At 29.6% G+C, this 26,767-nt stretch overlaps 6 protein-coding genes and 1 non-coding gene across 7 annotated transcripts; 5 read left to right on the top strand and 2 right to left on the bottom strand.

Annotated features, from left to right (window-relative positions):
- Nucleotides 1–1,828: 1,828 nt before the first annotated feature.
- Nucleotides 1,829–3,526, top strand: Tsp_01913 (N-acetyltransferase MAK3-like protein). The gene is made up of 4 exons (XM_003377675.1): nt 1,829–1,895; nt 2,066–2,079; nt 2,483–2,499; nt 2,671–3,526. The coding sequence occupies exons 1-4, from the start codon at nt 1,829–1,831 to the stop codon at nt 3,524–3,526; spliced, it is 954 nt and encodes a 317-aa protein (XP_003377723.1).
- A 631-nt stretch (nt 3,527–4,157) lies between these two features.
- Tsp_01914 lies at nt 4,158–4,229 on the top strand. Its single transcript has one exon. It is a non-coding gene; the product is annotated as a tRNA-Glu (tRNA).
- An 840-nt stretch (nt 4,230–5,069) lies between these two features.
- Tsp_01915 (conserved hypothetical protein) lies at nt 5,070–6,524 on the bottom strand. Its single transcript, XM_003377674.1, has 5 exons — nt 6,409–6,524; nt 6,119–6,162; nt 5,632–5,812; nt 5,246–5,585; nt 5,070–5,192 (listed from the first exon to the last, which is right to left on the bottom strand). Exons 1-5 carry the CDS (start codon nt 6,522–6,524, stop codon nt 5,070–5,072), a joined length of 804 nt encoding a protein of 267 aa, XP_003377722.1.
- A 1,674-nt stretch (nt 6,525–8,198) lies between these two features.
- On the top strand, nt 8,199–13,304 carry Tsp_01916 (hypothetical protein). The gene is made up of 10 exons (XM_003377673.1): nt 8,199–8,321; nt 8,400–9,105; nt 9,575–9,650; nt 9,849–9,867; nt 10,255–10,366; nt 11,129–11,160; nt 11,296–11,380; nt 11,407–11,468; nt 11,853–11,943; nt 13,267–13,304. Exons 1-10 carry the CDS (start codon nt 8,199–8,201, stop codon nt 13,302–13,304), a joined length of 1,344 nt encoding a protein of 447 aa, XP_003377721.1.
- Nucleotides 13,305–21,316: 8,012 nt separating this feature from the next.
- Nucleotides 21,317–21,731, top strand: Tsp_01917 (conserved hypothetical protein). Its single transcript, XM_003377672.1, has 3 exons — nt 21,317–21,415; nt 21,500–21,631; nt 21,654–21,731. Exons 1-3 carry the CDS (start codon nt 21,317–21,319, stop codon nt 21,729–21,731), a joined length of 309 nt encoding a protein of 102 aa, XP_003377720.1.
- Nucleotides 21,732–21,840: 109 nt separating this feature from the next.
- On the bottom strand, nt 21,841–25,219 carry Tsp_01918 (ATP-dependent RNA helicase DBP8). Its single transcript, XM_003377671.1, has 6 exons — nt 24,966–25,219; nt 23,638–24,011; nt 23,335–23,566; nt 22,897–23,239; nt 22,401–22,839; nt 21,841–21,890 (listed from the first exon to the last, which is right to left on the bottom strand). Exons 1-6 carry the CDS (start codon nt 25,217–25,219, stop codon nt 21,841–21,843), a joined length of 1,692 nt encoding a protein of 563 aa, XP_003377719.1.
- A 549-nt stretch (nt 25,220–25,768) lies between these two features.
- Tsp_01919 (conserved hypothetical protein) lies at nt 25,769–26,698 on the top strand. The gene has a single exon (XM_003377670.1). It carries the CDS (start codon nt 25,769–25,771, stop codon nt 26,696–26,698), a length of 930 nt encoding a protein of 309 aa, XP_003377718.1.
- Nucleotides 26,699–26,767: the final 69 nt, after the last annotated feature.

Raw genomic sequence — 26,767 nt, 5'->3', positions numbered from 1 at the left:
AATACATAACAAATGGTCAAGCTAACTTTTCAAGTGTGATTGAATGCACTTCTCAAAAGCCACAGATATAAAAAAAATCAAAAAATAAAATATGCTCAACAACATTCATAATAATCTCTGAAAACACCAGTGTTTGTTTTACGATAAAAAACACTGAACAATGTAACGATTCTTAAAATTAAAACACAGAAAATGACAAGACTTTCAAACCCCAACACATTACATTACAACTGCTTACAAATTCAGAACACTTAGACACAGTGCACCACTGGTTACAGCAAACGCAACTAAATGACCCATAGCGCGAGCTTTCCTTTCCATGTGCGTAAGGGGTCGCCAAGGACGAAACTTTTGTGCATAAACCATTCCGAATATACAAAAAGTTTATAATAAATAAATAATAAACGCTAAAAATCAATCGACAGCAAAGAGTTATAGCTTTGAACACATCAAACTATCAATTACAATTTTTCATCTTACTGTAAGATGATGAAATATAAAAATCAAGACTAATTCTTTATCAAAATATGTTATTAAATTATATAAAAGTTCAGTTAGATTTGTTCTCATATAAAAGTATTTTACTTCAATTTTTGATATTAAATTTATATTACAGTTAGATGTGATTATAGTATAGCTATTTGTGCTGTTGAAAATTACGTTTGAAATATATAAGTGCAAACAAAATTTATCGGTCCCGCTCATGAGCTTTCCAGTTTCTCCGACGCCAAGCTATCATTAGCACAATTCTGAAATTCTTTAGTCTTCTCCACATGCTAAATTATTTGCTCAAATATAAACATGGATTTCAAAACGTTTATTTAAAATCACAGAGATATCTGGCATCACAATTACATGATAGCAGAACGCTATTCCTTTTCTTTTCCATTTACCTCTTTCATCCTTATCTTGATATTCATATATATTTCAACAGTTTGCAAAATATTGAATACGGCGCTATATATGCAAATTTTGGAAGTAACGAAGTGTTTCTTCAAGTATCGTGTTTTATTAGACGAAACGATTCTTACTTGATGATATGCGCTTAGTCAATGTAGTTTGTAGATAAATATACCTCAAATTAGATTTATTTTTAATTACACAACATACATTTGTTTAAACTAACTAAATTAAGAAATAAAATCTTAAAAATATTTTCTTCGTATTTCTAAATCATGAAATACAAAGTCAGTAATAGAAATATCTCATAAAGCAAGATAAAGCATAAAATTCATAAAGTTTTAAAAGAAGATGCAAGCAATTATTTGACATAGCATACATAATTAGCAAAAAGCGGTTTTGAAATCAATATTTAAAGATTTTATTTTATATACCTAACACTTGACCCATCTATTAAAGATTTTTAATTGATTTCACGTCAAGTTGTGTCAAAGATTTTCCAGTTTTCTCTTAAAACATTAAACTATTTATAGAAAAGAAGTTTATAAGAACTTGTACATATTTTAACTTTGTAACAAATTTTTACAGAAGCTAAACTTGGAAGTAAGTGAATTATTTAATGAATAATTTTTAAGGATAAATAAATTATGATAATAACATGAACTGTTGTTGCACTTACTTTATCATCATTTTAATTTTAGTGCAGTTCAGCATGTTTCATTTTGAAGTCTTATAATATTATTCTAAAAAGAACTGTGTAAAATTATGCAATTTTTCATTGATTTTGACATAAAACAATACTTATTTTTCGCAGTCTAACATTAAAATAAAAATTAATTTTATGGCCCTATAACAACTATAACAAAAAATACTAAATAATTGCAAATAAACTTTTACCTGAAAATTGCTATCTACTGTATTAATATATATGGCACCTATTATTGTATTATTGCACTTTGCTGATTTGTACATGGATGAACTGAGTGATGATGATAGTTTGTAAGAAATTTTGAATAATTTCAATAAAGTTTTAAATCTTGGATTGTACATGTACATGTACCCCTGTATAATTTAAAATAAATGTTTTCAGGTCTTTTTATTTATTGACATTTTGAAATATTTTCCCAAATTAACACCAATTTATTTTATTGTTTAAAAATTTTAGCGAAAGGTCCATTTGTAAGTATTGTTTAATTTGGGGAAATTTTAGTGATTCTTTGTTGATAAATTCAAAATTTACTGAAATATGGGTAACAACGTTAGTATTTTATTATTGGATTAGATAAATATTTTTAGTAGTTTTTTTATTTTCTTATTGCTCAATGAATTTTAAAGATAAAAGAAGTTAAATATTACTTTGAACTTTTTTTTCATCACATAATTGTTTCATTATGAAAATTGTATTTACTTTATTAGTATTCATGAATTTCATTTATCTTTTTAATTCAAATTAAACAACTCTGACTTTCTTAAATTTTAATCATTTTCATTTAAAAGCATTAAGAAAATATTTTTCATATTTTAATAATGTTTCTTTTTTATGCATTCTTTGTGTAAATAATTATGTAATGTTAATGTTCAGCTTGGCATTTTCTGCGAGTGATTTCAATTATTTGCAATTTTCTCTTTATTGATTGTATAATATTGTAATGATAAATGTAGAATGCAAAGCGTTTTTAAAGAAAACAACAACACATTTTATTTTTATTTTTTATTGTTTATATTATATTATCGGTAGGGTTTTTAAAATTACAATTAAAAAATTTTTAGACTAGAAGATGAAAAATTGGAATATATACAGTGCTCCTCGGATACAAATTCTGTGTCTGTGGCAGATGGTTTGAATAATAAACAGACATGTCGCTTCATAAGTGGATACTTCTCGAAAATAGAATGGAAAAATAAGAATTTACCCAAGTGGATAAGTAAACCAAATGTTGAATTACATGAACATACTTGCAAAATGAATGCATTGCCAGAAGGTCAAAATCTGTCAGTAGCACGGAATATCATTTGTGAAGAAAAGAAAATTTTTAATGCAAAACTTGAAAATTTAATAGAAGAATTTGAATCGCATTCTTTAGGTGAAGAAATGGAAAATTCAGATTGTTTAAAATTGGATGATTTAAGTTTAACCTGTGATAATAGTTTCAGTTCAAAAGGTATACGAATTGTACAATATTTAAATGAGACGCAGCTACCTTCTATAATGGAAATGGTATCGAATGATTTGTCTGAGCCGTATACGATATATACCTTTCGTTATTTTCTTCATACATGGCCACACTTGTGTTTTCTTGCTCACTGTGAAGAGTGTAAACAAGACATTGGTGTGATTATATGTAAAATGGCTAATCATTACAGACTTCAAAAGTGTGGTTATATAGCCATGCTAGCAGTGAAAGCGGAACATCGGAGGAAGGGAATTGGTCGCAATTTAGTGATAAAAGCGATTCGAGAAATGGTCCGTAATAATTGCGGGGAAGTTATGCTTGAAACAGAGGTGACAAATTCACCAGCACTGGCACTTTATCATTCTCTTGGATTTTATCGCTCCAAACGACTGCTCAGGTATTACATGAATGGCGTTGATGCTTTTCGTTTAAAATTGCCATTTCATCATTAACAGACATCTATTGATTACTCACAGAACCTCATATTTTAATTAATAATGATAACATTAAAATCCGTGAATTTTCTACTTAATTCAAAATGAGTATTAAACTGTTCTGTTGTTAAATAAAAATGAAAGTCAGAAATTTTTTACGTTTCACATTTTAACTTCACATTAAATTTATTTTACTAAATTTAGAAATACAACATTATGCTAACGAGGGTAATGAAATAGCACGAACCGATTTAACTCTATTTAGCCCACATAAGAAACCAATAAACATTTACATACATTTTTTATTGTTTTACAATGCTATTTGTCATTGCAATGAAATTAAAATGTAGTTATTTGCAAATCATCATTTTTTTTCCTTTCTGCATTGTTGATGTACATTTCTAATTAAACTTCCCAAACTGAATATCAGCAACTCATAAATAAAGTGCTTCACTTGGAAACATAGTGATAGTCGTCGAACAAACATTTAGCACGTTAAAAGCGTTATTTATAATGCACATGCTACTAATCAGAACAATATAAGTACATCTATTTAGTTTTTGCATTAAAAATAAAACAGAAAAGTTCAAATGTTTTGGCATTGCCTAACAAATTGTATAAAAGAATAAAACAAATAGAATAACTAACATCCCATGTGGTCTAGTGGTTAGGATTTGCGGCTTTCACCCGCAAGGCCCGGGTTCGATTCCCGGCATGGGAAAACATACATTTTTCAGGTAAAAAATGTTTTGTATGAACACAAACAAAATTAAAGGTTTTTATAATATACAATTATATGATCGCACAAATGATATCTAACTATATTAAATTTTACAAAACATGCACAAAGTTGGTAGAAGATACAGTATTTTCATTGATTCAAACAAATTTCACTTAAAAAATAATAGCAGTTGAACATACTTATCATCTAAGTAAATAGTTTGATAAAATTTCATTTTTTAAATAATTTGGATATATTACGAAGAACAATACACATAAAAGTTACTATTTGTTTATACATCATTAACTATTACATATAAACATTTATACATTAAATTAACATTTATTGCATTTATACATCAAAATACAACATGTTTATGTCTACTTGGACAAAAGTAGCAATTAACAAAATATGATAAGTAATGTAAAACACATGCTCAAAAAGATCTAAACGCAAAATGCATTTTCAAAATATTACATATTACTAGCTTCACCATTATGACAAATAATAGTAATGAATTTTCAAAGCAAATTGAAACTTTTACACAGAAAATAAAAGCAACATAAAATACAACTGCCCGTACCAATAAGGGCGCGACTTCAGCATACTATTGCAATAAAACACGCAGCTATTTATTCCTCATTCAGGTAAAATATTGTTTAATTTATAATCTTTTATAATAAAAATAAGCATTGTACACAGATACTGCTTTTTTACTTTTTATTATTGAAGACAAAAAATTATAATAACTGAATTGAAATATTTCGACTACTAAAATTACAAAATTAAAAGGTGAACATAACAGAATAAAAAGAAGTCAATATGTCATGCATCTTCAGATCACCTCTTTAGTTTCAAATTCTTGCTTCTGCTCGCCTTCTTTTTACCAACCACCCAATTAGCCATTAATTCAGACAGCTCTGGCAAATCATAGCTTGGCATACTCATCGTCTGCTGCATTTCCTACAAAATTTTAAGAAATGAACAAATGACTTTAATAATAGGAGAAAAACTACCCTCTGAATCTCAGGATCAGTAACACTATTCAGTTTCGGAAAAACGACGATAATAAACAATGACATCAGCATCATCAAAACCATCGGATTTAGTAAAAAGTCAGCAATACGCCATTGCTCCCGTGGCCGAAAATAGCGCACTGTGCTGTTGGCGGCAAATTTCAATGGATAGGGAACAGCATAAACTATTGCGGGTTGAACATAATTCAACTTCCTCGCTCTTATTTTACCTCTTGCATTTATTTCAACACGATAAGGTTCAAAAATGACGTCCGCATTCGCGACTTCAACTACATAAGAGCCAGATGGAACGCAGTGAACAACAAAAGTGCCGTCAGACCTAAATAAACCAAAATAATACACAGAAAAACATTAATTTACCTCACCTTATTAAACCAATATATTGTCCAAAATTAACTAATATACGAGTTGAAGTGCGCCAATCTATCTCTGACTCTTTCAACTTCCAATTAGGATACACTCGTCCTTCTATTTTATAACATAATGGTAAACCATTTGCTGAAGAATAGCCACTACCAGCAGCATTCAAATTAGAACATATGCATTCTTTCACTAACGGAATAATAATAATAATAACATTAATACACTTTAGCAAAGAAATAAACATTAGAGAGAAAAGTGCAACACTCAAGATGACTGTAGATGTTTTAAAACTAAAAGAATTCAGGGACGTCAAAAATGTTTGCATAAGATAAAATGTAATGAGCTATTTAAAATTCATCATTGTGTATTCATAAATCAAAGGCATTATTTTTAATGTTTACATAAAAAGATCTGAGACAGAAAAGAATAATGGCAGACAAAATTTAGTGTACTGTATTATTGCTAAATTTAAATTGCATTTTGTAAAACCGTAAAAGTAATGCAGGCGGTACTTATCATAAGTGGTGCAACATCTATTATAAATGATAATTATTGAATTTTCTTCTGCTAAAATTCGAAACAACAACTCTGTTTTCTCACACTGCTTTTCAAGGATGCTTTTTAACAATGAACAGAAAATGAAAATTAAAATTAAAAGAAACAAAATGAATTAATAGTGATTAACATATATAATAATTTAACTATTAAGCATGAATTCAAATTATAAATATATTTGAACATGTAAGTCAGAAATACGATAAAGCATCTTATCAACCTACTTATCAGTAAATACAGTAAGTTGTGTACGGTATTTTAGGAACCAATCGGTGTTAATGTTTATGAAAAGTAGATGCCACCGATTGTGGTTGATTGTATCATTTTGCGTGATTAGCATAAGATAGTAAAATAGACTTCTCTGAACCAGTCATCTTAGGGTGAAAATAGACGTATTCCCATTGATCTATTGAAAACAGAGAGATCCTAGTTCTGTACCGATCAAGAATAATCAAACATACGTGAATAAATTTACTGTGACATACAGACGATTGGTAATTTACGTTGGAATCAGAGCAAACATAGGCTTCTTTAATACTTTATTTGATATTTCTGAAATTATTAAAAAATCGAATAATCTTCTTGAAAATAATCAGGTTAATGATTCTCAAGTTCAATACAACTATGCGCAAGACAGTTGAGGAGGGTTTAGGCTGAACTCATCCGCGAAAATTCGACACATTTTTGTGATTGGCTGGTCGCTGATTGGTTGTAGGTGCATTGTTCGGTGATTGGCTAATGACTTCTGCTATTTTATTAGCTAATTATTGTGTAAGTGATTAGGTGAATAACTGTGCCGTTTTATTAGCTATTCAGCTGTGATCAAGGATTGGGTGATTGTTGTTTATCTACTCTTTTCCACATATGGGTGCATTCCATTAAATTACCTTATATGGGCATAAATAATCATTTACCATTTTTTAAAGAAAAAGCTTTTAGTTATAATCTGGAAATGTGTATATTTGGTTTTAGACTTTGCAAATGATACTTTTAAAAAGCTTTTGAGTTTTACATTTCACCGTTAACAAAAGATTATCTTATTGCATAATTTTATTCTTGTAAGTTTGTTTTTGCATTTTACTTCTTCACATCTATGCTGATCAACAGACTGTTTTCACAGAAACTTTTCTGCTATTGGATATAAACGCATCAGAACAAAGCAATTGTATAGTACAGAAATTTCTATTTTACAACAACAAGCAACTCTGAACTTCATTACAATATATGCCATGGGTGGGATGGGCAATACAAGAATAACATATAAATATGGAAAAAGTCCATTTCTAAACTTGGAGACACTGTGCCACGGCAACCAACTAATCGTTATATTGAAAAAATGGATTGCCTGTAATATTACAATAATAATATGCTACAATAAGCCATTGTTTGTATGTTTATTTACAATCCGTATTTGTCATTATGATTTGTGCACTTGAGCGTGTGGCATCTCCCTTTGTGTATTGGCTTATGTCGGTTCTTTGAGAAACAAACTGAAATTCATTATTATTTATTCTCATTATTCCAAAACACATCTTAAACCTTCGACACAAAAATTAGCAGAAGCTAATGATAAGCACTGAGGAGTGAAATAAATGAAAAATAGAATTGGCGGTCTTGTTCTTTACAAATTATATATCTTGATTATCCAATTGCATTATTCTACAAAAAAACAGAAGTAACAAATAAACAGCCTGAAGAAGAGATAACTGAACGAAGAGATGTTAAATAAACGTGTTTATCTAGGTCATTTCTTGTTTTCATAATTTGACATGTAATGACTTTATTATATTAATTGTTACTAATTATTATTTTTATTATCCATTATTATCGATTAATTATATTATATTATCCATTATTACTAATACTGGAGTAAACGAGAAGTTCAGAAGTTCAACCGGAATGGTGCATATTTAATGGTCGCAAAATGGTTACTTAAAACGGAGTGCAAAACCGTTAGATTTATTTCCCTGGTTTTCCTTGTAGCTGTGTGCTTCGTATTTGAGAGTTGTTATTAATGGAGAGTGATGAAATTCAGTTTGTTTTTACTCAAAGGAACCAACAAAAATTGGTGTACAAAGGAAGGTGTTACACCCTCAAGCGGAAGAATCGCAATGACAAATGTTGGATATGTGCATCAGTAAGCAGAATTATTTTATTATAGCACGTTGTTATTATTGCGTAGTATCATGAGCTAGCAATTTTGTTTCGAATTTAGGGAACGAGAGGTTGCCCTGCCAAGCTCTATACTAACCTTGATGCCACAGAAGTCATCAAAACCGGTGAGCATGCAGAGGGCTGCAGAGTAGATGCCCATGCATTCTACCATCAGCAGCAGCAAAATGAATTGAAGAGGCTGGCTGCAGGGGATCCAAGGCCGGTATTAGAAATTTACGATGAGCTGGCAAGCAATGCCTCCACCAGCCTAGAAACTGCCGCGCATTTTCCAACGTGGGAGCAGGCCCGGAACACAATGTACTACAGCCGTTCGAAGAGATACCCACGACTTCCGGCCAGGCGGCAGGATCTGCGGCTTACTGGCGAGCAGACAACAACGAAATCCGGTGCGCAATTTTTAATGCAGCATTCGCCGACCAATGATATATTAATTTTTGCTACCGAGGATGGTGTGAAGCTGCTGGCTCAAAGTAACTGCTGGTGCGGGGATGGGACGTTTAAGATTGTCCCCTCCTGGTACCAGCAGTTGTTTACCCTTCATGTGTTCCTGAGGGGTAAACTGCTAACCGTCGTGTATTGTTTGACTGTTAGGAAAGATCTGCCCACGTATAGCCGGATATTTGAAGTGCTCCATTCTAAAGCGGAAGAACTTGGCGTTGAACTTGAACCGGAAAAATTTGTGTGCGATTTCGAAACAGCCTTGATCCCGGCAATTCAAGGCAACTTTCCCAGCACCCGGGTGCAGGGTTATAGTATATTTTGAAATTTGATTGAAATGTTACATTTGGTAATTTTAATATCTTTAAATAACATCAGTGAAAAGGTAGCTTTGCATGTGAAATGCTTTAATTTGATATCAGTCATAATTGTATCCAAATAAATAATGGTCAAAGCGGATAAATCATTCTGACGGTTTTTGGCAAATATAACTTTTCGGAACTTGGCAATTTGTCCATTGAATGAAGCTTTGATTCGACTCACTCCGGTGGCTGATAACAAATGCACAATCAAAGTCATAACCATCATTGAATAATGTCTCTCTTTTACGCAATCGAGAGAAAAGAAATTTTTCCAGAAAATGAGTCCCATACATATCTACCCATACTTCGGCTAGAGTTGGAATACTTTGCATGATTTTTCCCTGTAAGATATGAAATTCAATGTTTATCTGCTTAAAATTGCAAAAACTTCTTACCATTTCCATTATGTTTTCAGGTAGTATTAAGGTTGAATTATGTGAGATGCATCCTTGCTTAGCATCATCAAATGTCCTTTTCTCTATCATCAAGCGGTAACAAAATTTTTCAGTCTTTAACCACGTTGGATCTTTACATTTTTCACTTGAGTTATGCACGATCAGTAATAGCAAAGACAACTTTAGCAGCAATGAACTTTTAATGTTACTCATCTTCGATGAATTTGTATTAGGCTATTTTTGTGCAAGCTGTACTTATATACTTTTTTACTAGGTTAAATAATCCTATTTTAGGATTACCTATTGTTTTGGGGTCATACTCATTATTGTAAAGACATTTTAAAGAAATGATGAACCAGTTCAGGTCATGTGCTTAATCCGGAAATGTTTTATATCTTTCATTTTTGTCAGCTCTGTAATACGCTATCTGAAATATGTTTGCTGAGAAAAATTCTTTTTATATGCAAAAAGTATGTTCACCCAGATTTAGTATTTAGTTTCAAAAGATTGCTTAAAGATTAATTTTCTTTGTTTTCATTGTGAATAGTAAATCTGATCTTCAGACAACATTCATTTTTCAGCAGATGCTTGGGTAAAGAATTGGATTGTTTCAGTAAATAAAGTTGCCTTAAATACTTAATTACACTGGAGAGAAAATAATTATTTTTAAATTATTGTAAAGTATTATTTTCATTTTGAGTATAGACATGTAGAAGATCCTTTTGTAATAATCGCAGTTTCAATTACGAAAAGCGCAAATATTGCCAAACTTCTTCCTAAATGCGACATTGTCCATTCTTATTACTATTATAGTGAGTAAATAAGTTTTGTTATTTTAGGCTTAATTTTTTACTGCTGAATGTAAAGCAAATTTGCTTTCTTTTTGTTATGATTACTTTTTAACGCTTATTCTAACAATCTCTCATAATATTACTCTAAAAATTATAGTTGCTAACCATCTAAATTTTTATTTTTTGAAAATTAAAAAAGATATTTATTTATTTTTTACTATTTAATTTTTCTCTAAAATTTCTAGTTTTTTTGAACGCTCATTTCTGCATTGAAAAAATTTCTTTTCTTTATACTCTCAGTCATTCAAATTTTTCATAAACAAGGAATGCAAATTTCACTGACGTTTTAAAATAAATCAAAATATCTTTTTGATGTTTTTATTTTAATGCCTTATTTATTGGAATTTGCTGAATGTTGATGTTTACTTATGATTATTTTAGTAGCTTCACTTACTTCCAGAAACTGTTTAGTAATTCTGAAATTAGTTTTTAAATTTCGATGTAGTCATATGCAGTTTTCCATTTTATACAGTTTTCGAAACATTATTAGCATTATCAGAAATGTTTTTGTGATGCTTAATTTGTTTGCAATAAGAATATCACAAAATAATGTTACTGATTTAAAGCATTAATTTGTTTATTCTTGTTATTGCACTTTTAGAAAATTAATATTAAATGAAATATTTAAATCATAATTCACCTGCTAAAATAAAATTTTTCTTAGTGAGCATAAATGAAACACCAGTTTTTTACTGAAAGTCTGTAATTTTTTTTATTGTTAAGCTCTGAGTGCTTTAATGGTCAAGCAGCATCATGTTTTTGTAATGAAAGAAGATAAATATGTAGATGCATATTAACATTATAAAATCAGCTATTTTTTACAAATAAAAAATTAATTAAAACCGAAAGTGAAATTTTAACTATATTAAATATTTGTAAAATTATTCAAGAAACCGCTTTTGGTGACTTTTGCTGACTGTTGTCTTCATATTCCGCTTCAGATTCACTGGCAACCTGTGTTAAACCAACCAAGTCGTCATTTGAGATATCTATAGTTTCAGCGCTACCGGTTATTGAAGGTAAAGATACAGAAGTTCGATTTTCAGTGACAGATTTTAATCGTGTTTCTATTTCTTGCTTTTTCCATTTTGTTCTTCTGTTTTGAAACCATATTTTTACCTATATAATTCACTGATTTATTTTATTTACACATAAATAACGCATTATTACTGTTTTCAACATTTTACAGTTTAAGCAATTAATAAGAATAGGCAATGTTTCCCATTCTTTGAAAAATATGTAAAAATAATTATCTTTATGCATTGAAATTTTGAAATCATGTAAGCATATTTAATGTAATACCTGAGTTTCCGTCACGTGCAACAGTTTTGCAAGTTCAGCTCTTTCAGAAGAAGATAAATATTTTTTTAGCTCAAACTGTCGTTCAAGTTCAAAAATTTGACGACCAGTAAATGTTGTTCGAGCCTTTTTCTTTTTTGGTTTTAAGTCCGGTGATCCTGGAGTAGAACCACTCATTCGCAATGGATTTGACGATGATCCGTTTCCTTCAACAATATTAAAATCTTTAAGTTGCCCTTGTATTTCTGTCAAACTTTTCTAACAAATTTTTTAGGAATTAATGACGTTATGACTGTCAGTTCATAATTTTGTGCATTAACGTTGGTAAGTATTAAAAAGGAGTCATTAAATCATATGATATATATGTGTATATGTGAAAACAAATCGCAATTTATTGTTGTTTTTTTATTTTATAAATTATGCAAATATTTATATATTTTGAATATTTTGAATACATAATATGGTCATTTTGATTATCTACTTTAAATATTGGCGTATCGTTCAATTACTGAATTTACTTTAAGTTAAGCTTTTTTTGTAATTTGTTATATATACATTCTAAGAACATTTACGAAGGAAAAACTCAAGTATTGTTGCTTCAATTTGCAATTTTTCATTTCTAAAATGCCCCAAGGTTAAGCTTCAGTACTGTTCATCAATACTAGCAAATTAAGTATAAAATTTGTTACTTTTACGTGACGCATTCTTGAATTGAAAATAGATATCCACAACAAGCAACTGTACTATTTAATTGATTTTTAATAACTGTGAATGCTGTGTATGGTTTAAAGAATTTTTATTCATATCACTCTCTTGCTATGCTTTGTCGAATTTAAATTAAAATGATCATTAGTAATTAGTTCTACGTTTTCCAACAAAGTGATGTTTCACTTTTTAATTTGAAGTTACATAGATTGTTCAGTTTTTAATACTATACAGGCATCTCTACGTCTCACATTTACAAATGTACCTTAAATACCTTGCTTCAACCAAAATTTTGAAATGGTTTAAGTTACTTTGCAATAATGCTAAAGAGATATCTAACAGTTTGTCATGTCTATTCTGCCCATTGTTGTAATCAGTACTGAATAAGTAATTAATCTTCACTTATCAAATTAGAAAATTTGAGGACTAATAACTTTTCACTGCGTATTAAGAAATTAGATGTGCATATTTAAATGAGTTCTAATAGTGAAAAACTCTTGAAGTGTGATTTAATTTTTGAAAACGCCCATCCAATAAGACTTTTCAAAGCAATAAATAATGTGTGAAACTTCTATTTTAAAATGTAGATTTTATAAAAACTACTTTAATATGGCTGAAACCATTTTCAGTTATTTTTGATTGTTTATTTTGTTATTAATTTCAAGAAAACTGCTTTTGAAGTTAATAAATTATTTATTGAATCATTTTTTCGTTTGTTTATAGCTGAGAGCACTAGTTTACAACATAGCATAATATTTTACTTTCAGAAATTTAGCTGCATTCAACTCTCTAAAATATCATAAAAATGACCTTTTATCTAAATTAATGAATTTTTTAAATCATTTTTATGTTTATAGCACATCTTGAAACATTTAAAAAGTGCAGCGAACAGTAAAAATAGAGGGAGAGGTTTTTTCAATTGACTTACATAATTTTAAGTTTCTTAATATTTAAATGCTAGTTTAAATAAAAAATAATATACTATATTACTTTTAAATTGAATCTGATAAACATTGAAACATTAATTTCCTGCAAATTTGCAAAACTAAACTGTTACTCTTAAGCAGTTTAGGGAAAGTGCTATACTGTTTAGCAGTTTATGTCAATATTATGCATAACTTAAACATACATATAAAAACAAGGCAGAAGCATGAATGTGTTAATATTAAAACAAAAATTATTTTTCTGTACTGCAGAACTTTTAGAAGTAAAAGCAGTGCAGCTGAATCTTAAATCTTATTTATTAGCATTTTATGGGCTATATACTTATTTGATAAAATCTTATTTTTATTTTACAAAAAAGTTGTACTTTGATAATTTTTATCATATGTAAATAATATCATTTATTTACATAATTTGAAAGCATTCGTAATTATAAGCATCATAATGATAAATTCTTAAGGCAGTTGTTCATTAATAACTTCTCATTTTTCAATATATATATATATATATATATATATGTGTGTGTGTGTGTGTGTGTGTGTGTGTGTGTGTGTGTGTGTGTGTGTGTGTGTGTGTGTGTGTGTGTGTGTTCATATTTTGTTTTAAAATACTGTAGTTATTAATAAGTAAAGATAATATTGATGATGCGTTTTTTTATATGTGAAATATCAGAATGGGCACAATTATCTGTAATGGAAATAATACAGTTAATTGCAAAAATTTGTAACATTTCTTTATTTCAAACAGATTATTGGTTAAATAATGTTTAGTTTTAAATTTTGATTTTAAAAATATCATCATTTCAGCCGTTTATTTGTAAAATGAAAAAGCTAGAGACAATTTTAATGTTCTTATTTAATAAGAGCTAAATATTGCAAAGATGCTGCAAAACGCTGAACAATAATAAAAGATTTATTAATGCTAAGAAAAAGCTTTGAAGCCACTTCTACAAGAAGTCTTGATAAAATGATACTTCACTTAAGTAGAAAATGGCTATTGCTTTCAAATACTCCAAGCTATTCTTTTATTGAATGAATCACTTATTGAAATTGATGTCATATTTAACAATTTCATCTTTTTATGGCATGAAAAGAAAGAAAATCCATAGTCTTACTTTTTTATTAAAGTGTTTTCTTATATATTAATAAACTATTTATATTATTCTTATAACAATTAAATTTAGTATTAATTTTGCTTTTTAAAACTTTAAATTCAAATTACAGTGTAGAAATTTGACTTTATTATTAATTTTGCTGTTTTAAAGATGAGAACTTACTAATTGTCTATAAACAGCAGCTTTATTTCATTTAGCTTTTATTATTGATCATTTATATGATAAAGTTACAGTAAGTCATTGAATCTTATTGGATGATATATTAATGATGGCGTTTGAAGCCCGTTTTTGCTTTGAAGAGTTTAAGTGAGCATTGCTTTTCAACGTTGAAATTGATAGTCTAGTTCAACGCTACTGAGCGTCTGGCAATGTAATCTGTAGACAATTAGGGATTAATTATTGTTGTCATCTTCATTATCATCTTGTTCATGTTAGCTGTTAATTATTGATTTCAGTAGATAATTGGCTGATGAGGTGGGCTGGGGTGTCTTCATAGCAGCTTATCACGTCTTACGTGTCAATGATTGCTGCTAAATGTCAGACACAATTATAATGAAAACAATCAAATCCCACTGTTTCAAAATGGTATACTGTAATATTCTGCATCAACATGGCTTTTTGAAAATTATAATTCTATTTTTTGCTTTTAATTTAAATAGAACAAATAAAGCCAAAATTTTGAGCATAAAATTTCAAACCTCATTAACATTATGCAGCATTTAGAACCTAAGCATTATTGAAATATCTCTGATGACAAGATTAATTTTGTTATAAATGAGTCAAGTTATTAAGCTATCATTGTTTTTGCTTTTGAAATATCACGCTTTCTTGCATTCTTTTGACCCAGAGTCCTCTCTTGAGTGGACAGTAAATGATAACACACTTAAAATTCAATACTAACTTAAGATTAGAATTAAATGTTTCTGCTTAAATGCTATTGATTGAAATGAAATTTTAAAATATTTTTTGATTACATAACATATTTTTGCTGCTATATTTTTAATTAATATCATTAAAAATTAATATATATATATAGTGTAAGATTGGAAGCTCTAATTGACAGTTGTAAGACATTGCCATTTAATTTTAATTGTTGAATAACATCTGCAGAAAAAACAGCAGTTGTATGATTCTTAATGCATATTACATGAATAATGGTAAAAGTAATATCAGAAGAAGCAGTTAGCAAAATTTATTCTCTTCAATAATAACTTTTTAAATATTAAACATAAAGCTAACTGTATTGAAAACTACAGCAGAGGCCATGTTTAAAATTTTTTGCATCAAATTTTTGCAAAAGCACTGATTATTGAAATTGGAATGTACAGAATACTTTTCAGATTAATTTCTTGCCAAAATTAGCTCATAATATTCTTATAATTAGATTTTTTATGTTTTTATAGTAACAGCATCTCAAATTTTACTTTGCTTTATTATATTTTGATATTTCTTTTTATATTTAAGTAATATGCTTATAACTAATATAGAGTAAAATATTTTAAAATGTAACTACTGAAATTCTATTAGTTGCAGTGCCAGTTAATGCCATGACATTTAACATCTATTGAAAAGTTTATACGCCATTCTTATACTAAATTCATAATCTGATTTTATACTTTGAATGATATTTTGCATAAGTTTCAAAAATATTAAGGATTGAATCATAAAAGTTCGAAATTAAATCATACATTTAAAATATACCTCATAATTGTCAGCTTGTTGATGTTTTTTTGAAAAAAATCAGTGCATGGATGGTTTTTACAGTTTAAGATTTTGATTTTAAGTCAGTTGTAACCAACTTAATATAAAGTAAATTTAGCCTTAATAAAAAGTAAATGTTCTAGTTAGAAGTTACAAAATAATAATCATTGTGAATTATATAAACCTTCAAAAATTAATTTTTTCTTCAGCTTTTTATAAGCTAAAATGCGTTTACAAATAAACAAATAATAAATCAGAATTAAAACAAATTAATAAAGTAACAAATTTAGAAAAAAAATTTTTGATAAATACTGAAGTTTACCATTGTTCAATCCTAGAATGTCATCAATGGAATGAGGTGTTGGAAGTCGTCGCGTCTGCAAGTAAAAGCTTGGGCGCCAGTAAGTGCATGGAACAATTGGAAGATAAAAAGCATGTAGACCATTAGATAAACTGGGTACTGACTGTTGTAAAATGTGGGCATAAGGTGGTGCTTGCATTTTAATTTCTTAAATGCTTTCTTAACAAAATTTAGTTGCCAAGTAAACGGTCTAAGTGCGAAGTGGTTGGAAAAGCAGTTAGCTGTATTGCAATTGATCTTCACCCGTTCTGCTTTAAAGCTGAGCTCTCATTCGCGTCGGATGGTCGCTTCAGGTGGATATAGATAATAAGAAGTTCATCAGTGAAGAAAAGAGGCCATTTACCGCTGCATTCAACATTGTCAATCGATGCTCGTCAACGAAGCCAAGTAAGCTGCTTAACAAGGCTATCAATGGTGTTTGCGTAGAGATGAAGCTGATTGGCGCCAGATGCACTGCTATTTTGCTCAGGGGGAAGAACATTTTCATAGTTTCGTTTGCATTTCTTATATTCAAATAATTTAACATTTAAGTTTGATTTTAAACAAAATGCACTTTAAGCCTAATCATATTACTTTTTGGATTAAATCGGAGAAAACAATTTTATGAAGTTGCAAATTTATATTAACAAAAAATGAATTATGCATTAAGTATCTTAATAATTCAATATTTTGAAAAGCATCATAATATATTGCTTATTATAGACTGATGTTACACACAAGTTTAAATTATTGCGGTGCTCATGTTACAGTTACAGACATTTAATATTTTATGTGTTTGACTTATTAAAATATGAATACTAAAATAACCTTTTCATATTTGACACGTATACATAATGTATATGCATCTGAAGAACTGCATTAGTATTTTTTCATACTATATGCATATATCGATGCCCTATAGGTCTGCCTTGAAGTTATTTATTGATGCATAAATAAACGGATGCTCGAATATTCAAAAATAATAAAAACACATGAAAACTTAAACAAAACAACTTTGACTTAAACTTAAAAGTTAGTAGGGCAATCCGCAACAGCTAAATTTGGCTGCTATCAGATTAAAAATTTAAAACTATTAAAAATTCATTAAAAAATGCTTCTACATAATAGCTTTAAAATGATAATGCATGAAATGAAATAAATGAATAGCTAATGTTTTAAATTAATTGAACGTTTATTAGTGAAGCTTAAAATTTTAAAGAATATAATGATAATACTAAATGAAAAATAAAAAGTTGACTAAAGTTTCATGATTATTGTTTTAGCAATGTTCTTTACTCATTTTATTTTATTTAATCAGCAACTGAGTGTTTAATATTAATATGCATTATAAACACATGCATTTGAAAAGGAATGCCTATTGAAATATGTTTAAATTATAAAGAAATGTATATATCTATATATGTATATCTACTTGCAAGAATAAACCTTAAGTAATGCGACGTTTAAATTAAAGTGAATAAATGAGTTGATACTGTTTAATAAATATTCATATAATGTAATAATTAAATCAAAATAATAAAATAAAACAAAAGCAAAAATTTATATCAAATTTTGATTTACTTTAAACCATTTGAATTATATCATATAATAACGCCATATATTTTCTGCTTTAATATTATTTAACGAATTGTGTCAATTTCTGTTATTCAACGTATAATGTTTAAATTTCAAAAAATAAAATTCGTTGTAATTCGCAGTTTAAAATTTCATTTTTCGAAGTATAAATATATTATATAATATTGTACAATGCATTTATCTAATGCAATACATAGCTGTTTGCATTATTTCATTTTAAAAATGAACATTTCCTTTTATTTTAGTAAACCAAAAATAATATCATTGAAAATATTTTTCTTTCATTTGATGCTGATAGTTTTACTTGGGAAAATTTTCTTTTAATACCATTTGGAAGAGTTTCAATCGATCCCATGTTGCCTATACAGTGCATGTGAATCTTAATTTATGTTAATGAAATTAATTCAGGAAGAGAAAAGCAGCTTGTTTCGTAAGTGAAATTAAGTTACCATAGCAAATTTATAGATTGGAAAAAGCTTTCCTTAAAATTTAGCGCAAACCAAATTTTTTTAAACCATTAAACGATACAGCTATATTGCAATTTGTTCAAAACAGTCTCCATCAAGTGTAAAACTTGCTTTTTACGCAGCAAACTAAAATAATTCAAAGCAGCAACTAATTTGTAATTGACTAAACTGTTGCAAAAATTCATTCTTTACTTAATGTTCAACTGTCATGCTGAACTTATAAAGTTATCATGAATCAAATATGCGAAACATAATTAGTACAACGTTATAAGCAAACATTTTTAATTTAGATGGTTATTGAGAAAAAATATCAAGTATGATTGTAAATCATGTAGCTATTGTTATGATTATCGTCACACTCACGCCCTTTGCATGTAATTATTTACAATTTGTCAGTGCTTATCAACGTAATTAACTTATAATTTGTCATGGACCCAATGGAGTGTTGATTGTCAATACTGTCAGATCTCTCAATTCTCACATGACTAATCATCTTTATAGCCAATAAGTCGTCGTCGTGTAACTTGCGTTTTACAAATGTGAAAAATGAGAGTAATCTTCAATGAAATCCAAAGCTACTCTTTGTATTCTTTAAAAAAGGGTGAAATTTAATAGAAAACACGGTATTATTTAATCAGTTGCCAAGTGTTTGCAAATGTTGGCCGAACAGCCAACTTGAAAAAATATTGTAATGTATTTCCTAAAGTTAATTTACAATGCTATTATATTAAATAGACGAACAATAGCAAACTTTATTTGAATGATAAAATGTTATTTTTATTGAAATCAGTTAGAATAAGAAAAAAATTTACTTATATTACATTAGATATATTGTCTATAATTATTTAAAATGTGATTTTTTAATGCAATTGCTATATTTCATTAAAAATTTTGCAAATGCAGTATTTTCATGAACACATGCGCGCACACACACGTGTATACCTAGCTAAAGCAGTTCTATTCTTAGTAATTAAAAATTTAGCCAATGATGGTTTATAAAAAAGAACATTGTATTAGGATGTCGAATGGAGCTGTGAATTAAACAGTAATTTAAATAAAATTATTTCGATGTCATTCTTAGCAGCTACAAAATAATCATTATTATGAAGCTGAATTTCAGAGTCGTTCTTTTTTTTTTGTAAATTTCGCACCTAATTTACTGATGAATAAATCAACTAAAATAGTTGAATTCTTGTAAAGTTAATACAAGCTGTAAATCAATAAATCTTATGCTTTCTCAAATGCAAATTATACTGCCAATGTTCGACCAATAGTACAGTGCTTTGTCATGTTTTTCATTTGTGCAAACTTCATTTTTCAAAGCAGTTGGATTTTAAACTGTGAAAAAACTTTAAATGTTGAGTATTTGATTTTGATAATTTTATTATGTTTACGTATTTTTATTTATTTCGAGTATTTTATTTAATACTTTTCAATTATTATTGTTTCAGTTACGGCACATAACTAAAGCTACTTTATTATTTGTATACAGATATTGATAGTACATCATTTAACTTATGCGTTTTATTAGCAAGCATTTTGTATGCTTTACAAATGCTATTGAAAAAATATATAAATATAAATTGAAGCATTTATTTACTTTTGATCATTTTTTTAGAAAAAATATCAATTATCTATATATTTATATATTTTGTTAGTATTATGAAAACCATAAACAGTGACATCTATAAGCGAAAATGATTTTTTGAATAATTTTGAAACTTTTAGTCTATTTTAAACTTTCTACACCAAAAAAGATGCACCTCATTATTGATAATGCCAATATGATGTTTAAACACAAATTAACAATCAGTTTAATCTGATAAAATCTGAATTTGGCTGAGTGACTGTTGAAAATTTGCATCGTTATTAATTTTACTTTATAATAGTGAGGTCAAAAATTTGTAATTAATAACAAACACATAAAATAATTTCACGTAATATGCTTAATATGTAATTTTTGGGCGTTGTTCAATATTTCGTTTGAGCATATTACTTTAATATAGCAGCTTAAAATTTTCAACTTGTCATGTACTATTTGAACTGCGCATCAGTATTCGTGACATAATAACAGTTTTATAGCTTATATTGATTGGATACTTAATAATGAGGGTGAAATCTGATAATCGCTTCTAAATTAAGAAGGTGCAATCAATGCTGAATACATTGCTGCATATTTTTAAATTTGTCCCAAATAATGAAAGAAATGTTAATAATTATAATTTATATAAAATTTCAATTTCTCATTTTCTTTTCTGTGCAATTATTAAATTTATTTACACTTTTTATATTCTAAATTTAAATAAATAAAAATAAAATTTTGATTAGCAACAAATCAGTAAAAATAGCAAAATAGAAAATTGATGCTTTGAAATTTTCAAACTGCAAATTGCAGGCATTTATTAAAAATTTCAAACTGGATTCATTATTCCAGTGCAATTTTATCGAAATTATGACTTACTTACTACTTATGGATAATTGAAATGTGAAATACGTTTACAAAATAGCCTTTTTCAGATGGCAAATAAATAATTTGAAAAAAAGATTAATAAAATTGGATGTAAAGTTTTTTATTCTCCGCCTATGGCAACGTTAATTGTCGCATGACAGATCGGAAACTTTGGTGCTATTTTATTTCTCTTACATTTCAAGAGAAATGAATGCAGATATTTTTATATTGTGCTCAATTGAAACAGCATTTTTCAAGAAAAAGAGAAATCAGTTCGGTTTGCATATTCCAACAAAGGATGAAATCGCATCCGGCTCGTTACCAACTGGAGGAAGGAAGCTGTTTGGTTGGAGAATCGATTCTCATTCGTCGTCCCTGGAGTGGTCAGGGTTGGTCGGTCAGGTCGAATTAAGTCGACCATAGTCGACGATCACAAGTGGCGTAAGAATAATTGGATAATTGAAGGATGAAAAAAAAGTAGCCGCTAACGAGTCAAAGCTGGTCACTGGGGAATCAATTAAGTGAAAATTGTCGTCACTCCTTACGAGTGCTTATGCAAGTCGTTCTTCTCATCATTACGATCACTTGCCAACAAACAGAACCGATTGGTAACGTTCTAAATGCAAATATCTCAGCGTGGATCAATCAATTCAGCTTTTTCTTCAGTAACAACAACAACAACAACAACAACAATCATACGGTTCAATAAATAAATAATTTGCTATTCAACTGTTTTTTTACACCATTCCAACGTTTGTTCTCAAGTTCAATATTATAAACATTATCTAGTCAAAATAAATATTTAAATAATAATCCAAAGTATCAAGCAATATTTGCTGCCAATCGATTCAACTGAAATATTCGTCTGTAATCTAAACTAATGTGAATTCATTTATCAAGAAATGCATATATTCATGAATATAATAATTTCAATTGCTAACGTTTCAAACAATTATATTGGTCAATATATAAGTGAAATCTACAAACTGAAAAGCAAATTTTTCAAAAATATTAACTGGATTTAAATTTCATATTCTGAAGTAATTCTGCTTTTAAAGTTTTGAGATTGAGTTCAACAGCAAACATAAAGAAAGTAGTAATGACGAATTTAAATAATTACTGAAGACTGTATTTTATTAACAGTAACAAATTATTCAAATGGTATTCGAATCAGCAGTGAATTATTTCATTTAAAAAAAAATCTAAACTTTCTCTTGAGATTTATTCGTATTTTTTACTCACATAACCATAGTTAAAATGAAAAATCGTAGATATTAGAAATACAATTCTTTCAAAAAAAAATTACGAACATTTAAAATAAATATTCATTTCAAAAGCAAAGTTATCTGCTTATTTTTACAATTTCTTCCTTTTCAATGAACCACTCATGTCGGATTTATCTTTCGATTGCTTTCGATCTTTGCGCCTTTCCAGAAATCTGTCCACATCTTCGGGATCCAATCCAGAAAGAATCATCTCCTTCCTACGGTTGATCGCACGTCGTTCCCCAAAATGTTGTTCATCCATCTTCAGTATCGCTTCCCGTTTCGCCACCAGCACTTCCGTCACATAGTTGGATACTTTTTTGTCATTGACTTTTAATTCGTTCATCTGACAATTAATCGCCTTCTCAATTGCTTGCAATAAAGCAATATCATACTGGGTGATGAAAGTGACCGCACGCCCACTACGCCCTGCACGTGCCGAACGTCCCACTCGGTGGATGTAAGTTTTCGCCACCGCAGGAATGTTGTGATTGATCACCAGATCCACAAAAGGCAAATCCAAACCTCTGGATGCAACATCTGTGCATATTAAAATCTGAAATTATTTTCATCACAAAATGAACAACAGCAAACTGATCAACTAATTGTTCACCTTCAACTGATTCGATTTGAACAAATTAAAAGAAGACAAACGTTCCCGTTGTGAAATCATCGAGTGCAGTGCTCCCACCTTGAAGCCCAAGTCAGCAAACATCAAAGTCAACGCTTGACATTCATAACAAGAATGGGAAAAAATAAGCACCGAACTTTGGGGATTTTTGTCAGTAAATAACTTCACCACGTATGTCACGTATGCATCTTTCACGCTTTTAGGACACAATACGTACCGTTGCTCCAAAGTATCTACGGTTACCGTGCAACTCTGTTCCTGCCAAAAAAATGGCTTCTTTACACTTAATTCTTGCAACCTGCACAACGCATCTGTAATTGTTGCACTGCAGCAAAAAAAAGACAAAAAATATTAATCCACTGCAACTTCTTTGAACATTACACTGCTAACAACAGAATGCCGCTGTTGCTCCATAATTACCTGAATAACAGAGTTTGACGCTCTTTTGGCAATTTTTCAATAATAGTTTCAAGTTGCAAATCGTACTGACCATCCAAAAGACGGTCGGCTTCATCCAAAACAAAAAATTTAATCTTGTGAAACCAATTTTCATCACTTCTAGATAAAATGTGATCAGCCAAGCGACCAGGAGTAGCAATTAAAATATGTGGCTGGTTAGCTATTTCATTCGCTTGTTCAATCATATCTCTTCCTATATAAATGGTTCTTTCATAAACAACTATCTTCTCATCATAAATTAGAAAAAATAACAGTAAAATAAACCTCCAACAACAATGCTCGTACGCAAACCAAGCGGCTTGCCCAACACTTGAAATTGCTCACCAATCTGGAACGCAAGCTCTCTTGAAGGAGTTAAAACTAACGCATAAATTCCGTAAGGATCCTCGCTAAGACGCTGTATTATTGGAATCGCAAAAGCAAGCGTTTTTCCAGTGCCAGTTTTCGAACAGCCTATAGCATCTTTACCAATTAATATTTCTGGAATGCAATTCAGCTGTACAGGAGATGGTTCAACAATGCCCATAACAGCGCACTGTTCAACAAGCCAACTGCTCAAGCCAAGATCATGTAACGAAGTTCTTGTTTCTTTTTTGATGATCTTTCCAACGGACATTACGATAAATAATAAAAATAGTCTGAAAATAAACAATATTTATTTAATAAATGACAGGAACAAATTGTTAAAAGCCTTCACGTTGGCAATCAATTGCAAAAACAGAATCAAAAATTGCAAATTAGTCCCAAATTAAGAAAAAAAACGAAGCAATGATTTTCAGATGTTTTTACGTAAACATAAATAAAATAATAAATTCTCAAGAATTTGAAGTTACTTACTAAAAAGACATCTCAACAGTCTGAAAATGGGGAATAAAAATTAAATGAAATGATAAAACTTCGCTACAAAAGATCACAAATTAATGAATTGCAGGTATAAATATGTATTTATATGATTACAGTATGTTATTTGGTTATTTAGTTATTATTTCATAAGTAAAATATGTAAATGAAATATTCATTTTAAATTCTTGAATAGAATAAGCAACACATGCAATATTGTTTGTCCTGATTTATTCTTGATTGTTATTTATTAGTTACTGTAATACTTAAGTGATTTATCGACAAAAGGCGGGTATCTTTTTCGCTTGAAATTAATGTGTGGTTGTTATTTTGTTTTTATTTATTCTTTATTGGTCATTGTTTCGTTTAATTCTTGATAAGTCAGACTGATTTTTAGAAAAAAGAGCAAAATCAACTGCACAATGGACTGAATGTAAATGCTACCAGATATGCGGTGGTATAATTTTTGCAAACATGTGATAAGAGCCAATAATCTGTATTAGTACCTTTGTTTTCATGTACACATTTAATACAGATTGTAATAATTATTATAAAATGGTGAGAGGTTTGTTACAAATTCCTGGGAATGCAGTGAAGATCGTTGGTCAGCGTCAAAGGTGATTGCACACATGCCCAGTGTCAGGATTATGCAGGTATAAAGATCAAACATTAATGCAATGAACAATGCTTGGAACTTACAACGGATACGTGAGAACTGTCACAGGACTAGGCGTGTTTACGAACACATTTACATGTCAACATATGATATTCCTGTTGCAGTTGCTATAAAAGTGGAAGCAAATCGGCCAGCAGAAGCGAGCGATGGAAGACCGGGTTGAAGTGTTGCCTGAAGAAGTGTCTCATGTCCAGTGTGTGCATTAGTTTGTCCCACGCCGCTGGGCGCAACGGGAACCCCAGAAAGACGTCCGACAGCAGCACGACCAAATCCACGACTCAGAAGGGCAATTTGCCTGTCCGAGACAGGCGAGCGGCCACGTTCCTCCATTTCTCAGTAGCAGACCGTTGTCCTGTCTGCAAGGCGTCGGCTTGTCCTGATGTGCGGAAGGCAAATAATGGTCAATGGCGGAAGTTGGCAAGGAAGGCACTCATTTGTTATAAATTCAGAACACTTTCAGAACTCTATATTAAAATTTAAAAGTAGGAAAAAGCGTTTTGAAAAGAACAGTAGATAAAAGTTTTCAAAAAACAAACAAACTCAGTCAGCCTCTGCTTCAAACAGTCAGTTGTCTGTGATTTTTTATTTATACAAACTAAATAAACCAACACAATTGATAATTATTAGCATTACTCAAATAATTTTTTCCAAAGAAAATACCGCTGCTGAGAAATAATGCAATTTACGCGAGAAAACAAATTATTTTTTGAAAAAATAATAAACAACAACGACTGCAAATAAGAAAACGTACAGTAGAAAATTGTAATGCTGAACCTGAGCGCATGTTAATTCAACTTAAGCCTATTTAAAGGTAGCTTCAAGCTCAGATGTTCATTTTCTGTTTGTCTGTGTTGCCGTGCGGTCGGTACTTTAAACACAATGATGAACGAACGGTGGTTTAACACAGTTGCCTTCATTGAAGAAATTACCAACTCAGTGAAGAAGAAGAAGTACAACTGTGATTTATTCAATTTAATAGAAGAATTTGTCGACATCCTCGAACCTGACTATGAAACATTGGAATGCCTTTCTTTCAAAGAGGTAATAGATTTTTATTGTACTTTACGTTATTTGAAAAGTATCGTTGTTGGCACTGATGTTCAAGATCGAATGTTTCCCAAACTTGGAAAACTGATAGACAAATGCTATCAGTGTGCCGGTTTGGAAGCTTCTGAGAAGGATAACAAAAAATTTATAAATGACATCTCAAGCAATGGAATCACTAGTGAAAACAAGCCAATTCAAACAAAATCATCTGGTCATTCAAAGTTCATTTATAATCCAAGGAATCCGAAGTATCGTTATTATCATATTATTCAAGGATGGTTGAAAGAGCAGAAGACTGATGTGCCTGGGATATTTTCGACAGGAAGGTATGGTTATAAGCAAGTTTATTTGGATATACCAGAAAAAATGTTGGAAGATTTTCAAGAGAGGAACATACATTTCAAGCATACAATAGAAATGATGGCCAATGTTCAGATACATTTTTTGAAAAAGAAAGTTTCTATTATTGGAGAAGATGATAGAAGTATTGATGCGGCAATACTAATTTTTTTGCATATAAATAATTATCCATCGTTTTTTAACATTGCGTGTGAAATGGTGTTAAAATATTTGATCAACATGGAAAATGTGACGAGCTTAACTGATGTTCAATTGGAAACACTGGAACATGGCCTGAATTGTTCAAAAAAGGTCAACGATTTTCAAAATACAGGTGAAAGTGATGATAGATGGTATCCATTGAAAGCGGATGATGGATATTGTCCATTTTTGGCACCGATTCCGAGAAGAAATGAATCCTGATGAGTGGAATAAATACTATTATGATTTTATGAGCACAAATTTGTCATTTCATGAACAGCAACGGAAAGA

The sequence above is a fragment of the Trichinella spiralis genome, assembly GCF_000181795.1.
Source record: "Trichinella spiralis strain ISS 195 chromosome Unknown Scfld4, whole genome shotgun sequence".
In the NCBI taxonomy this organism is placed as follows: domain Eukaryota; kingdom Metazoa; phylum Nematoda; class Enoplea; order Trichinellida; family Trichinellidae; genus Trichinella; species Trichinella spiralis.
This window is presented reverse-complemented; position numbering and strand designations above follow the sequence as displayed.

Coding starts and splice junctions, on each gene's coding strand:
- Tsp_01916 (XM_003377673.1), top strand. CDS start 8,199: ATGGAGAGTGATGAAATTCAGTTTGTTTTTACTCAAAGGAACCAACAA. Junction 9,106..9,574: donor TCCCAGCACCCGGGTGCAGG/GTTATAGTATAT, acceptor TTATGTTTTCAG/GTAGTATTAAGGTTGAATTA. Junction 11,161..11,295: donor TAATGGTCAAGCAGCATCAT/GTTTTTGTAATG, acceptor AAATTATTCAAG/AAACCGCTTTTGGTGACTTT.
- Tsp_01917 (XM_003377672.1), top strand. CDS start 21,317: ATGAAATCGCATCCGGCTCGTTACCAACTGGAGGAAGGAAGCTGTTTG. Junction 21,416..21,499: donor GGAGTGGTCAGGGTTGGTCG/GTCAGGTCGAAT, acceptor AAAAAAAAGTAG/CCGCTAACGAGTCAAAGCTG.
- Tsp_01915 (XM_003377674.1), bottom strand. CDS start 6,524: ATGCTAATCACGCAAAATGATACAATCAACCACAATCGGTGGCATCTA. Junction 5,586..5,631: donor CAATATATTGGTTTAATAAG/GTGAGGTAAATT, acceptor TGGTTTATTTAG/GTCTGACGGCACTTTTGTTG. Junction 5,193..5,245: donor CTGATCCTGAGATTCAGAGG/GTAGTTTTTCTC, acceptor AAAATTTTGTAG/GAAATGCAGCAGACGATGAG.
- Tsp_01918 (XM_003377671.1), bottom strand. CDS start 25,219: ATGGAGGAACGTGGCCGCTCGCCTGTCTCGGACAGGCAAATTGCCCTT. Junction 24,012..24,965: donor GGAATATCATATGTTGACAT/GTAAATGTGTTC, acceptor GTTTATTTTCAG/ACTATTTTTATTATTTATCG. Junction 23,567..23,637: donor TACGAGCATTGTTGTTGGAG/GTTTATTTTACT, acceptor CCATTTATATAG/GAAGAGATATGATTGAACAA.
- Tsp_01913 (XM_003377675.1), top strand. CDS start 1,829: ATGGCACCTATTATTGTATTATTGCACTTTGCTGATTTGTACATGGAT.
- Tsp_01919 (XM_003377670.1), top strand. CDS start 25,769: ATGATGAACGAACGGTGGTTTAACACAGTTGCCTTCATTGAAGAAATT.